Raw genomic sequence first — 14,974 nt, 5'->3', positions numbered from 1 at the left:
GTTTCAGGATGGGAAGATGGGAGTCAGAATTGCAAAATGGCAAGAGCTAAAATAAAAACCTTGATTCGGTACCCATCTCATAAATCTTCATCTCTCAGATTCTTCCTCAATAATGTGAGGCTTGGGGGGTGGAAGTTGGGAAAAGAGGAGGTCTCCCCTAATGTGACTTCCAGTACAAAAAATTTTTGAATATAAAATTTAAATGTAGGTTTTCTTAGCTGTCAGAGTGTATATTTCTGTCTACTTGTTTTCTTAAAATATATATCTATATTTCAATATTGTAGATTTCTATGGAGACCTAAATTAGTGTATTTATTTCTATATGGTTCTATATATAGCACTAAATCAATATTCATAATATGTATTCTTAGGAAAATTCTATGTAAGGTAATATTTACTCTAATCATGTATTCAGTATCAACTAAGTCTCAATTCCTTTTGTGTGCCTCAGTTGTGATACAATCTAAAGTCTGCTAATTCCCTCATTTTATGTATCTTCATTTTGCTTGTTTTCCATATCAGATTTGCCATGGAGAAGATTTCAGTGTCAACATTCTTGCTTCTTGTGGCCCTCTCCTACACTCTGGCTAAGGATGCCACAGTCAAACCAGGAGCTAAAAAGGACTCAAAGGACTCTCGCCCTAAACTGCCCCAGACCCTCTCTAGAGGTAGGAGTTGGCCTTAGTTTCCAACACTACTTAATCGGGAAACCGAACATGTTTTTGTATGTGTTCCTTCTGGATTTATCAGCTTATAATTATTTCTACTTCCTCCATAGTAAAGAGTATATATCTATCTTAGTCTATACCATTACTTTTCAACAGACGAGTCTAAAATTCCATTGTTTTAAATATACTATTCATTTTGTTCTAGGTTGGGGGGATCAACTCATCTGGACTCAGACATATGAAGAAGCTTTATACAAATCCAAGACAAGGTAAAACTGCCTTATACAGGATCTCTCAAAGCTCTCAAGAGCACCATCTAGTGTTAATTAACTATACATAAAATCCTACTGATTAAAAATCATCCAATTTCTCTTTATCTCTTAAAGCAACAAACCCTTGATGATTATTCATCACTTGGATGAATGCCCACACAGTCAAGGTAACTTGTTCTAAATATAATGTCCTTTATAGGTTTTTAGCTTTAGTCCACAGTCCAAATCACTCATCTTTATATTTTTAGCTTTGAGCACAATTGAGTAAGAGTATTTTACGTAGTAAAAATACTTTAAAGCAGCTTCAAATATTTCTATATTTTGCGTTAATTATTGGTACATATTTTGAAGACATGCTCTAGAATTCATCCTTGACTTCTTGCTTTCTCTTATGTCCTACATCCAATACATTAGCAAATGCCACTGTCTTTCACTTCAAAATACACCCTAAAACCAGTATCAGTATTAGTTTCATGGTCCTGCAACTGTACAGTCACACAGCGCTTAGTGCTTTGAAGGTCCCCAGGCTTGATTTAACACTCTGCTGCTAGTGTATTAAAATTCTTAATAATTTTTGAACAAAGGACTCCGTATTTTTACTTTCTTCTGGGCTCCATATATTATGGAGGTTCTGTTCATATCCAGTAATTTCCTATTGACTCTTTGCTACTGCCAGTCCAAACCAAGATCACATCTTATCTAGACTACTGCAACACCCACCTGCCTCATCATCCTATAGTCAGTTCCCCAAATAGAAGCCAAAATGACACTGTTAAATATAAACCAGATCCTATCACTAAGGTTCTCAAATGACTTCTCAACACAGATAAAACTAAATCCAAATCCTGACCAAGGTCTGAAAGACTGAATATAATCTGGTCTCTGACTCTTTGCACTCTTCCCACTCTCCCTGTGTTTACTCTCTACACCATTTAGCTTGCCTTTGTGCTTTTCCTCAAACATCTGAGCTCAATACTTCTTCAGTGTTATGCCTTTTACAGTCCCCTCTGTTTAGAATGACTCACCCCCAAAATCTTAGAATGGATTACTCACATTAACATCACCTTTCCAGAGAGGTCTATTCTAATCAACCCACAGCTCTTAAGCTGCTTCTCTTGCTTTATTTTTCTTCAAAGTACTTATCGCTATCTATATTAGGCATTTGTTTACTTATTTATGGTCTATCTCCTAAACAAGCATATAAGTTCTATGAAGAAAGCATGTTACTTTTTTCCCATTAATTTATCCACAGTGTACAAGACAGTGCATACATAGTAGTACCCACTCAATAAATGACTGGAAAAACAAATGGTTGAATGAATGAATGAATGAGTGAGTGAATTATGAGAAGCAAAGGTAGTCAGTTACCTATTTACTTCACTAATCATCTGCTAAATTGGAAAAGCAAAATATTGTATTAAAAATAAAATTCAACTTAAAATGTAGCAGAGAGCAATGGTTTTAACTGGTAATGAGATGGAAGCTTAATGATTTTTCTTTGCATTGTAGCTTTAAAGAAAGTGTTTGCTGAAAACAAAGAAATCCAGAAATTGGCAGATCAGTTTGTTCTCCTCAATCTAGTTGTAAGTTTACTTTTCACTATCACTAACATTTCTCTTTAGATCATTATTTGAAATTGAATATTCATTTTTCCCATAAATATTAGTCATACTGCATGAACTACATCTGTCCCCACTACTTCATTTCAGAGATTGGAGATAACAGAGATATTACATTTTATTTTATTAATAATCTATCTTGCATATCTTTTAATTTATTTAGTAATTTATAATGGTTGATTACCTGAAACAGACTCTCATCTGCTTAGATTTTTGTCTATTGCTGTAATCATTAGGTTTGTGTATTTTGCAAATTACTTTCTGCTCCTATAGTTCCAGATGCTGCACACCCATTCTTAATCCTTGCTCCGCTCTACCTAGAAAAGACAACATTGTGGCTGTCCAGATCTAATCATGCAACTTGTGCTTTAGCTTCATAAATCCCCACCTATGTCACCATTTCCACCACTTTCTGTTCAATGTACGCGCATGCGTGCGCGCTCTCTCTCTCTCTCAAGTATACACACAGTTCTTCCTCATTTCCCTTCCATGGACTCTTCCGTCCCCTACTCTCTCTTTTTTTTTTTTTTTTTTAGATTTATTTATTTATTTATACAAGCACTGGGTACAGTCAGCAGCGGGGAAGGGTAAAAGAACTCACCAGAGCCAGAGCATGGAACAGAGCAGGCAGAATGACGAAGTACACTGCTGAGGGGCAGGGGGCGGCTCTGTGTGCCATGTGGAGGAGAGGTCTGTGTGCCATGTGGGACCCTCGCCCTGTGGCCAGGAACCGAACTGGTGCTGCAGAGGCTGTGGGCAGCCTCGCAGCCCAGCGCTCAACCACTGGGCCACCAGGGGAGGCCCCTCTTCTCTTAATGTTAGTGTTTTGGTGACTCTATACTTGACGTGATCCTCTTTTTACATTTTATTTTCTCCATGGACAACTTCGTCTACACTGCCTTTCATCAACACCTACACACTGGTGATTCCCACATCTTACCCAAACACAACTTCCAACTTTTGTATACAATAGAGTTCTAGATATCCCATAATTAGCTTAAACTCAGTATATTTAACATGAATTAATCATTTTGGCCCAGGCTTTTCAAATTCTCTTCTTTCTGTTTCATCAAAAGTATTCTTTGATATTGGAATCTCCTACTCACCTTTAACAGTGAAGAAGTCCTATAGTTCTAACTTCTAAATATTCTTGCTATTATTTCCCTATAAACTGAGAACCACCTATTATAGTGCACAAATTTTTCATTTTACCTACTTTACCACACTATTGCTAAATGACTTCATGCTTACTAGACTTACCTAACCCCATATGACCATAATGGTAACTCAAAGACCACAATGGGATCATGGTTCCTCTTTTAACATGCTCCACTGACTTTTCTCTGTGCACAAATACAACACCATTGTATGCTCAGCAAGGACACTCATGCCCAGCCCCAAAGCAGCTCAAGCATCTTCTATCTCCACTGCCCCACACATCCCCTATATTTCAGTCTGCCCCAAGCACTGGGTTATATGTTACATTCTTTGTACAGCCTAGAGCCATCTTCTTGTCCATGTAACTCATCCCTATGCATTCTTTTAAGATTCCCCCCTTACTTCAGAAAGTGCTAGAACACCCACTGGATCCTCAATACTCACTTTCCTGCCAATAGACTGTGAATTCATTAAAGATAAGTGCTTTGAGTAGCTAAATTAAGAAAAATATAAATTAAAAAATTGGATAAATGTATGTTCAAGAAAATCTTGTCTATTTCTGGACTCCAGCAAAAATGAATTCTGCTTTTTTCATTAATCTATTTCTCCCTACCTCATCCAAGATTTTTTTCCCAAACACTTTAAATCCTCCCATAGTTTCTCTTATTGAACACATTTGTTTATCACATATTCAGTTTTATACTTCATGTGTTCAAACATATTCTGTTCTATCTTATTATTTCATGCTCATCTGCATTATAAGGTTGTTGAAGAGTCGTGCCATACCACATCTTAATGTGTCTAGCCCAGGAATGGACACAGTTTTTTATTAATAAGTTTGAAAATAACTGAAGTATAAACAAACTAAAACTGCTTTTTCTTTTTTAAAAAAAATCTTAGTATGAAACAACTGACAAACACCTTTCTCCTGATGGCCAGTATGTCCCAAGGATTATGTTTATTGGTAAGTAAAAGTGACAGGGAGATGAAGCAGACCCTAAACATCACACAAGGGCCACCCCATCTCTTCCTCTTTCCACCACCCCACCCTCATAGGCCATTCCACGAAGGCCAGTGTCACTTTAAAGCTCTAGCAAGAGGTATAGCATTACTTTAAATTCCACAACATATTTTCATTAGAAAATGTGAGTTTTTATTTCATCCCCTGCCACACATACCTTTGCAGAGAAAATAGTCTATCAGCTACTGAAATGCAGTGTGGGCGCAGTCATGCCACCCGCGGTCACTTCACAGCACGTGGGGCATCTTAGCCCTCGTTCCATATCCTCCACCTAGGAACGAACTGGGAGGCATCCTGCTCTTCCAGCTCAAAGCTTCTCCGTGCCGGCTGCATATTTCAACCACCTGGAAGATTTTGTAAATGAAGCTGCCCCCATCATGGCTCAAAACAATGAAATCAGAAACTCTGGGTGTGTCTGTATTTTTGCAAAGCTTCCCAGGTGGTTCCAGTAGGCAGCCAGGGCCGGTCAGTGAAGAAAAGGCTGTTCTTATGTTAATTTATTACAAAGGAGAGACCTCGTGTTTGCATCCTGTGCACAGACCCTGTTTTTGCCTTGCTCTTAAGCCTTTGTTGAAGAAATGTGTGTCTGCTTCTTGTAATTTATGTTCCTTGGTCCTAATCCAACGTTCTCAAATGACAGATTATCCGCTCAAGTATCACTGTCAGGCTCTGCACACTTGCAGATGGTTCTCACAGAAGCTTTATTAGTTTTCAGGACATGTACCTAAGGCTCCTTCAATCAGCCCTCTCAAGGCAAGGATTTAAACATCTGTGTATCTTTGCATACACCTTACATTTAAAAAGGTGGATAGGCCTTACCATTCTCCCCGCCCCCATATCTCAGCAATTGATACATCAAATTAAATATAAAACATGAAAAAATGGATTTAAACCAAGGAATATACATATACATAAGGGATGACTCCTTAATTTCTAAAATGTAAACATCTATTTCTAAAATGCAGCTGGTTAACAATAAAATAATAGTGGAGGGGGCTACACTAATGCTCACAGACCCATTGCTGTTTGGAATGCTTGTGTTTTCTCATTCATTTTTAAACATCTCTGATTTTAAAAAACTGGCATTGGATGTCAGGTTCTAATTATCTAGGAAACACCTTTCAGCAATATCAAAAATGTTTCAAAAGTTTTAAGATAATTCTTAAGTAGCGATGGCCAATGTTCTCACCAAAAAACAAAAACACAAGAAAAAAAATACCAACAATATATTTTATCCCATTTTCAGGTTGCTATACAAGGACAGCAAGGTTCATAACCTTGTCAAATAGCACGTGCAGGTGCTGATGCTATAGCTCCCCTTGGGTACCGACAGCAAGGACAGGTTGCAAAGTGGATGTAGAGAATAGAACTTGGTCTAGTGGGCCACACGCTTAGTTCCGTCCATAGGATGTGGATAAATATATAGACTTTGTCAGGTAAGAGAGAGGTTACTTGGAAACTTAGTGCTCCATTGTCTTTTGCCTTGTAGACCCATCCCTAACAGTTAGAGCCGACATCACTGGAAGATACTCAAATCGTCTTTATGCTTATGAACCTTCAGATGCAGCTCTATGTAAGTGTTACCTCCTTTGTACATCTCTATTGCTATCCTGCTGGAAGTAAAAGCTACCTGGTGAGGAGAAAGCTCTGCTCAGGGACAGAGAACCCTTTTGATCCTAACTATACTCCTGTCTGCAAGCAAATCACTTTAACTTTAAGACTGATTTAAAAAATCTCAAGTGAAGATGACTTATTTAGATTAGGTATCTTTTCTCCTTGGGGTGTCTATGACATAGTACCTATCTGCTTTTCAGGTATTTTTCCTTAGGCACACTAACTTACAACTCCTACCACAGAATTGGGTGCAATAGTAATTATATGACTGCAGTAACAGTAGTAATCATGCTCTGTTAAATATTTCTTTTCGAAAGAACAAAAGTGAAATGACATAGCCCAGCTTGTTGAAATTGAATTCAAGTTCAATTTTAAAGATCAGCAGGAAAGATAGTTCCAACTAGTTGCCAAGATACTCAGTTCCCCTGGGGGTGTGAGAAAATGGAAAAAAAAAGTTAGAGATTCAAGGCAGGTGAAACACCTCAATAGGAAACTATACTTAGTGTGACATCTAATTAGTCCTTCTGGGAAGAAAACTGGGTTTTGACCTAAGAACCCATTTTGCCCTTCTATGCACTGCCTACAACTATTTTCCCAATGTGTTAGCCATTAGCCACATGCAGTTTTTTTTATATTGACTTGAAATTATAATTTAAAATCCATTCCTACAAAGACACTAACCACATTTCAAGTAGTCTATGCAAAGGCACTGATTATTTCTCATCATCATAGAAATTTTTACTGGACAGCATTGACCAACAACATTATGTTGGGAAAGATTTTCCTGGTCCATTAGCAAGCTTCCAGTGGGTGCTGAGAAGACAAGAAGGAGCACATTCCAAAAACTGATCATTCTTGAGATAATACTATATATCTTAATAAGAGTTTGGACTCCAAAGGGAAGTGTCCTGTACAAGTAATATCTATCTTGTAGAAAGGGCATTTAATAAATATTGGAAGAGAACTTGTGAAGCCATTGTAGATCATTTTAGAAAAATTTTTTATAAGATTATCAAGTTCTCACCCTATGATAAAATAGCACCCCTTTAAACAATGAATAAAGTACCTGAGTTTGGGGGAGTTACTGTATCTATTAATTCCTGGTGACATCTTTACATTCTTTCCCCCTTTAGTGCTGGAAAACATGAAGAAAGCTCTCAAGTTTCTGAAGACTGAATTGTAGAGAAAAAACAGTATCTGCAAACTCTTCCCTCTGTTAGTCCTTGACATATGGAAGCAGAGATTTTAGAAGATTTTGGATCATGTGGAAGCACTGGTGGACATACAGAATAGATTATGGTCTAATGTTACAACGGCTACTTTTTTTTAAAAAAAAAAAATTGGTTCCAAGTATGAAAACAATATTATATACTACCATAATGAGCCATGATTTTTAAAAAAAAATAAATCCTTTTGGCGGTGTTCAGGCTGTTAATTTTCCAATTTGGTCTTTCACAGAAATGCTATTTGGTTCACTTACCAAATAAGCCTTTGGATGCACACAATATTCATAAAGTTGGGGCAAGACAAAGCTACTTCAAGCAATAAGACCAAAAACAAAGTTTATATCTCACTTCACCATAATGTCTCACTGGGAGACTAAAAGTAGACATGAACTTAATTTAAAAAAGTATCATGCATATCCGAGTATGCTTTAGTGTGAAAGAATATACACAAAGGCATCCTGAGAAAATCAGGCACCTACTTCAAAGCAACTCCTCCCCATCCTGGCCAGAAACATCTATGCAGGCACTTTAATTCCATAATTTAGTTTTAGCTAGATTTTCCCCAAGTAAACGCTCTCAGAGAAAAGAGCTCTGGCTGGTAGCTTTCCTCTTCAGAAGACTAATTTAGTGAAAAGGTCATTCAAAAAACATCTGTATCCCCCCCAAGCCCCTAAAGAAATCCTAGAAATTGATTTTAAAAGATTTATCTCTCATCATACAAGAGTTGGAATATCTGACCTGTAATAAATTCAGTTAAACTGGGTCCCATCTTCTTCACCAAACTGTAACTGGTTGGAAGAGCAAAGGGCTTTATTATGCCAATGGCATATAAGTCAGAGATCACTACATGTCTTTGGAAATGTTGAGAAAGGGTATGGATTCAGACAGTAGTTCTTTATTCTTCAAGTCTTTATTCTGACAGAACTATATGTTAATTTCTTCACTACATAATTAACCTCACACTCCTTGTTATATGAAATTCCTTTACTACCCATCTCCCTGAGTAGTCTAGTGCAATGCTGTGAATATTGATTGCCTGTCTTGATTAAAGTTTGAGAGGGGGGAGATAGATTGTTTACTGAATAGACCCTTTGGAATTATTAACCTTTCCAGGAGATAATCTATTTTAAATACTTTTCTCTCAGTACTGTCAAGTAGCTATGTACGAGTAGGTTCTGAGCATATATTGTTGACTTAATGATATGCAAATTCTCAGTAAAAACAGCACTTGAGGGTATGTGCTTCTCATAAGTAGGTACCCTACATGTGGTTAAAAGGGTAAAATAGTGCGTTTAGAAAGCTCTCTGAGGGATAATGGGAGGAGAAAAAAGTTTTCACTTGTATAAACAAACACACTGATGACAACTTCTAAGCTATTCAAGTTTTCTCTATAGTAAAGCAAAATATTGATTTTTAAATTGTGCTGATGTGAAATAAGGTTAAGTCCTTAAAATTTATTAAATGACAAAATGCTATTTTGACAATATATAATTTAAAAAATACATAAATCTCTAGGAAGTCAAATGTCATGGTGGCAAGAAGAATGTGTTAGAAATAGAGCAACACTCATAAAAAACATTGACTTTGATCCAATCTCTTCTACTTCTGAGAATATGTCCTTCGGAAATCATTCAAGAGAAAGAGTTCTGTGAAGATGCCAATAGCAACATTATTTTAACAAAGCTATAAATGAAAATTGGCAACCACCAAATACAATGTTTTATTGATACAAAGTGCCCTATGTTGCCATCTATAAAAGTAATAAAAGTTATGGAGAAATAGAAATAGAAAGGAATATAGAAAATAACTTAAGAATTGTAACTAGAGAAACTATGTACATACACAGGTTAGAAATAGAAGTAAAAATACAAACCTGAAAACTTACTTTACACTCTTGGAAATATCAGCAATGCCTTTTATTTTTTAAAGATTTATGCATGCAAGAACTGGGGTACAGGCCAGAGGTCTGGGGGTTGAGAGGATTCACCAGAGACAGAGTGGGGAACAGAACAGGCAAACTGACTGAAATACACTGCAGAGGAGAGCAGTGGGCAAGTCAGAAGAGGTCTGCTGCGCCATGTGGGTAGCTCCCTGGCTGGGGATCGAACTCATGCTGCAGTGGCTGCGGACAGCTTCATAGGCTGTGTCTCAACCCCTTGCATCACCAGGGAGACCTCTCAGCAATGCCTATTTTTTTTAAGAAACCCCGTTAATATAATCACATTATCTTTCATTCGTGTTTAAAGAAATTTAAATGAAAGCACATTTTTACTTTCTCTGACGACAGAGAGTGATATAGTAAAAACTAGAGAGTATTATTTCCAAGGGCTGAATTAAATAGGTTGGTAATTTGATAGAAATGTAAACTATTGCAGTCACTATGAGAAACAATGACTGTTCCTCAAAAAACTAAACACAGAACTACTCTCTGACTCAATATGCCAGTTCTGCATGTGTGCCCAAAATACCCGATAGCCAGAAAAAGATATTTAAACACTCAAATTCATAACAGAACTACTGACAATATCCAGGAGGCAGAAGCAACCCAAACATCTATTGAGAGACGAATGGATAAACAAAATGTGGCAGATACATACAATGAAATATTATTCAACTTGAAAAAGGAAGGAAATTCTGACACATATGACAACATGGAAGAACAACGAAGACATGATGTTAAGTGAAATAAACCAGTTATAAGAGACAGACAGTGTATGATTCCATTTATACAAAGTGCTTAGGCCAGACACATCACAGAAAAGTAGAACGGTGGGTGCCAGAAGTTGAATGGAGGTGGGGATGGGGATATATCATTTAACAGGAATGGAGTTCCAGTTTGGTAAGATGAAAAACTTCTAGAAATGGTGCATGCAATGGTGGTTAATGATTGTGCAACAATGTGAATGTACTGAATCCACTGAATTATACATTTAGAAATGGTTAAAATGATAAACTTTTTACCATGTATATTTTAACACAATTTAAAAAAAAATGTGTTTAACCATTTTTATCTGAGGTCCCACAAAACAGGGAGACAAGAGAGGAATTAACTTTAAAAAATCGTGGTAACATAAATCATTTGTAAAGTAACTGACACGGATTATGAACATGCCTCTCAAACCATTTTTACCTGTTTTAGAATTGCAGCTTTCCTCAATGATCATCTATGGCTGTCTGTTTCAGTTGTTTTTCATTCAGTAATCCTAAGTAGCTACTGAGGTTCTTATCTTTAGCAATCACTGGTAAAAACAGAACAATCTCCAAGGCAAGAACTAGATTTTCTTCAGGGCCTCACCAAGAAGGCTGACTTCAAAGTCCAAGTAGTCAACCTGATCTAAAAGACCACTTGTCAAGCTGTGACCTGACCAACCTGTGAAAAGCAAGATGATGCAGTCAGCAAACAAGGTTTTATCCTTCAAGTGATTCTATGGCTCCTCTCACAAATATTTTAACTTACAGGCAACGCCCTCCAGCCCTCATTTGAAACTGAATTCCAAAAGCTGGTTTTCTGAGGAAAGTAAATGAGAAAGGGCCTGGTACATAGTAGGAGTGTCTAGTTTTTGCCATTTCTCAAAACCAGGAGGTATTTTTTTTTTTTAAAGATTTATTTATTTATTTATACAAGCACTGGGTACAGTCAGAAGCATGGGAGAGTGAGAGAATTCACTAGAGCCAGAGCTGGGAGCAGAACAGGCAGACAGACTGACAAAGTACACTGCAGGGTGGAGCACCAGGCACGGCAGGAGAGGTCTGTACCATGTGGGACCCTAACTGGCCACCAGCAGGATTGAACCAGCGCTGCAGAGGCTGCGGGTAGCTTCACAGCCCAGTGCTCAACCGCTGTGCCACCAGGGAGGCCCACCAGGAGGTATTTCAAAGCCTTTTATTACCTTGCTGTGATCTGACATTCAAGAAAAATTTTAATATGGAAAGCTAGATTTTCTTTTCTCTCCCTCTCCCTTTCCCTCTGGTGGGGTGAAGGGCATTGCTGGTTGTTAAAAGATAGGCTTCCCCAAGCCTTCCTAAGCTGTGTCATTTGGCACATTGATTATTTCAAGCTTAGCTCAACGGAAACCCTGCAGGCTCACAGAAATTTTCACCACTCACTTAACAGGATGAAATTTGGACATTTAACCCAGAACTGGGGGTATTATCAGAAATAACCCCTCTATTAGATAAATGACAAGGCAAATATCTAATTACAAGTCATGTGCCCTTCATCATGTGAGTTCTCCTCTTGACTTAAAGTTCTAGGCCTGTCACACATTTTGTTTTTCACTCGGGATATATACTGTCATTTTGTCCCACTAGTTTTAAAATTCACATCCATGTGGATTCTCCATGTGTAATTAATTTTTTTCTTTCCTGCTACTAACCTCTCTGATATTAATCTGATTGCTTGACCAGCCTTAGAACATTCCAGAGAGGTGGCGGGAAATTCCTTTCCAGCCCTACAATGTTCCCCTAAGAATACTCAGAAGACATTCACCAACGATGTATACTGTACTTCATCTAGAATAGAGAGCCTGATGTAAATAGTTACCACTATGCCAAACACACTAAGTACAGAACAACTCGATACAATTCCCTCACTTTATCCAGAGCCCTGAAAAGTTAAGTCCTGAACTTTATTATCACTTCTTTTTTTTTAAATATTTTTTGAAGATTTATTTTATTTATACAAGAGGTGGGGCACAGGCAAGAGTCGCGGGAGGATGAGAGGATTCATCAGAGATGGAGCTGGGCGCAGAACAGGCAGACAGATCGAAAGCACTGCTGAGGGGAGCAGCGGGCAAGACAGGAGAGGTCTGCCTCGCCATGTGGGATTCTCCCTGGCAGGCCGGGATCGAACCCGCACTATCGAGGCTGCGGACAGCTCCACAGCACTGCGCTCAACCCGCTATGCCACGGGGGAGGCCCTATTATCACTTCTAATAAGACCATTAGGATGCAAATTATCATATTTGTACAGCCACGATGCTTGAAAGTGTTTTTATCCTATGAAATACCCTCGAAAAAAAAGGGATTTTTTTCCTACCTGCTAAAAAGTTAAATAGTTTCATATATTTACTCAGAGCATTTTCAAAAGAATGAATAAACTTAAGCAGAGCTAACCAAATATTTGGAAAAATCGTAAGAGGATTTTGGCTTAAGGAAACTAAGAACTAAAAGCGACACTTCTGGTTTCTTTTCTCTCTCTGAAAGGTTCCATTCAGCAGCATGGTACTTAAGATGAATATGTACAACTGGTTTTCATACCAAACTCATTCCTGCTTAGATAACAGAGGATCTGAGTTGAATTCATGCTAAGTGAGCTCAGATTCTAGAAATAATAATTACCAGTTTTTCCTTTGTTCTAGCATTATAGTCTCTAAAATTTTACTTTGAACATCAAAGGCGACTAGGTAAATATTCTAAGAAACATTCCTTCAAATGGAATGTGTACACATGGAGTAAAAGAAATGTTTTAAAAGTAGCACAGTTTTTTTTTTTTAAAAATGCTAAATTTAGAAGGCAAAAGTTCTAGGGTACAAGTTTGTTTTACAGCCACTTGTTGTAACTTGAGGACCCTGATCTGAAACTAATCCTCCTCTGAGCCCATGTGTTTGTGGCAGCATTTTTGTGCAGCCAGGCAGTGGCCCTTCCTGTAATCCTGGGGTCAGTCTGAATTCTGCAGGCTCGTCATTCGGGATTCCGGGCAGACTATTCAGAGGCCTTTTCAGTGGGCACTATAATACACTGCATAATGTATCTCTGCACCCAGACAAAGCAAAGATCACAGGATACCTCCTAAAAGAGACTGGAAAATCTAGCACCTTCAGGTCTTTGTGAGAACAGAAAGCCCAGAGTAGCTGATCAGGTATGCCCTTGGTGTTTGAAAATGTATTATTTCTTGAGTGACTTGTCAGTTACTACCTGCTCCTATAACCCTACAGTTTGGTAGCCTTGAAGATTCATATTTTCCCTGATTTCTAACTGGTCTGACACAAACAAGGCTGATTAGTGCACAAACCCATGTTATGAGTTGATTCTCTCTGGAATAGTCTTTGTCACATAAAAAACATTGTATCAAGGGGGGGAAAATACTCTATTAGGAGATTCCAGAACCTCATGCAAAATTCAAAATATAACAAAGCAAATAACAAATCAAAAAAAATCCTAAAGGAAGACTGAGTTTAGCAATGCTTGAACATGTCACTAACAATCTCAGCTTAGGGTCCAAGTGGGAACGTTACAGTTGCCCAGAGCTCAATGTGAGATTGAAGGTGTAGGAAATGTCCCCCTATACCTTTGGGTTCTTCTCATGATGAACAAGCAATCAAATCAGCATCAGATTATCAGGAGAAAAGAAAATTAATTTATGTATATGGAGAATCTACATGAACGGAAACGCTAACATAAATCGAGCAAAAAGAGGGTATTTATCTGGGCCTCCCCAGGGGCACAGGGGTTAAAGTCAGTGCTATCATGCTATTGGCAGCCACTTCAGCATAAGTTCGATCCCTGGCCAGGGAGTTAACCCACATGGTGCAACAGACCTCTCCTGTTTGGCCTGTTGTTCCCCTCAGCAGTTTATTCCAATAAATCTGCCTGTTACGCTCCCTACTCTGTCTCTGGTGAATCCTCTTACCCCTCATACTTCTGGCCTACACCCCAGTTCCTGTATGTATAAATAAAAACAATTTTTTTTTTTTTTTAAAAAAAGAGGGTATTTATCCTGGCCTGAAGGCTGGGGTAGAGGCCTGAGTTTCAAAGAGAGGAGGGAGGTCCATGTGATGACAGGACCACTTGCTCTGCCATATAAATAGGCTCTACAATAGTAAAGTTATTTCTGTAGATAAGTTGAGTAATGTTAGCAATTTTCATTCTTTCTGGTAGTTAATGGAGCAGCAAAAGTTTTCCCAAACCTACAGAACCTTGACTAAACTCAGCCCAAAATAATCCTTATGCCAAAGTGACACATCTTGGAAAGATCTCAAGAGGCCCAGCCTTCAGTATACATGCTAATACACTTCAGTATTTTTCTCTTGTTAATCCTATTTTTATTACAGGTGATTTCAATTAATAACTCAGAAAAGCAGAGGGAAAACATTACTATTTTTTCTTCCCCTACATCATCATGGGAATGCTGTTATGGGAATTCAGTATTCCAGCCAGGCTTCCAGTCATGGAAGGAATATATTCATAAAATGCTCAAATTTTTTTTTTTTTTTATAGAGGCATGTTTTTTTTATTTATTTATTTGTTTGTTTGTTTTGTTTATACATGCACTGGGTACAGTCAGAAGTGCGGGAGGGTGAGAGAATTCACCAGAGCCAAGGCAGGGAGCAGAGCAGGCAGAAGGACCGAAGTACACTGCTGAGGGGAGCAGCGGGCGGCAGGAGAGGTCTGCACG

The 14,974-nt window shown here is 38.1% G+C and overlaps 1 protein-coding gene across 1 annotated transcript; it reads left to right on the top strand.

Moving 5' to 3' along the window:
* Positions 1-529: 529 nt before the first annotated feature.
* On the top strand, positions 530-7,535 carry AGR2 (anterior gradient 2, protein disulphide isomerase family member; the record flags this gene model as incomplete). The annotated part of the gene is made up of 7 exons (XM_084230355.1): positions 530-668; positions 874-937; positions 1,055-1,107; positions 2,450-2,523; positions 4,618-4,681; positions 6,228-6,311; positions 7,486-7,535. 7 exons carry the CDS (start codon positions 530-532, stop codon positions 7,533-7,535), a joined length of 528 nt encoding a protein of 175 aa, XP_084086481.1.
* Between the last annotated feature and the right edge of the window lie 7,439 nt (positions 7,536-14,974).

The sequence above is a fragment of the Talpa europaea genome (assembly GCF_964194135.1).
Source record: "Talpa europaea genome assembly, chromosome: 3".
NCBI lineage: Eukaryota > Metazoa > Chordata > Mammalia > Eulipotyphla > Talpidae > Talpa > Talpa europaea.
The sequence above is the reverse complement of the archived record's forward strand: the minus strand, read 5'-3'. Positions and strand labels throughout refer to the sequence as shown.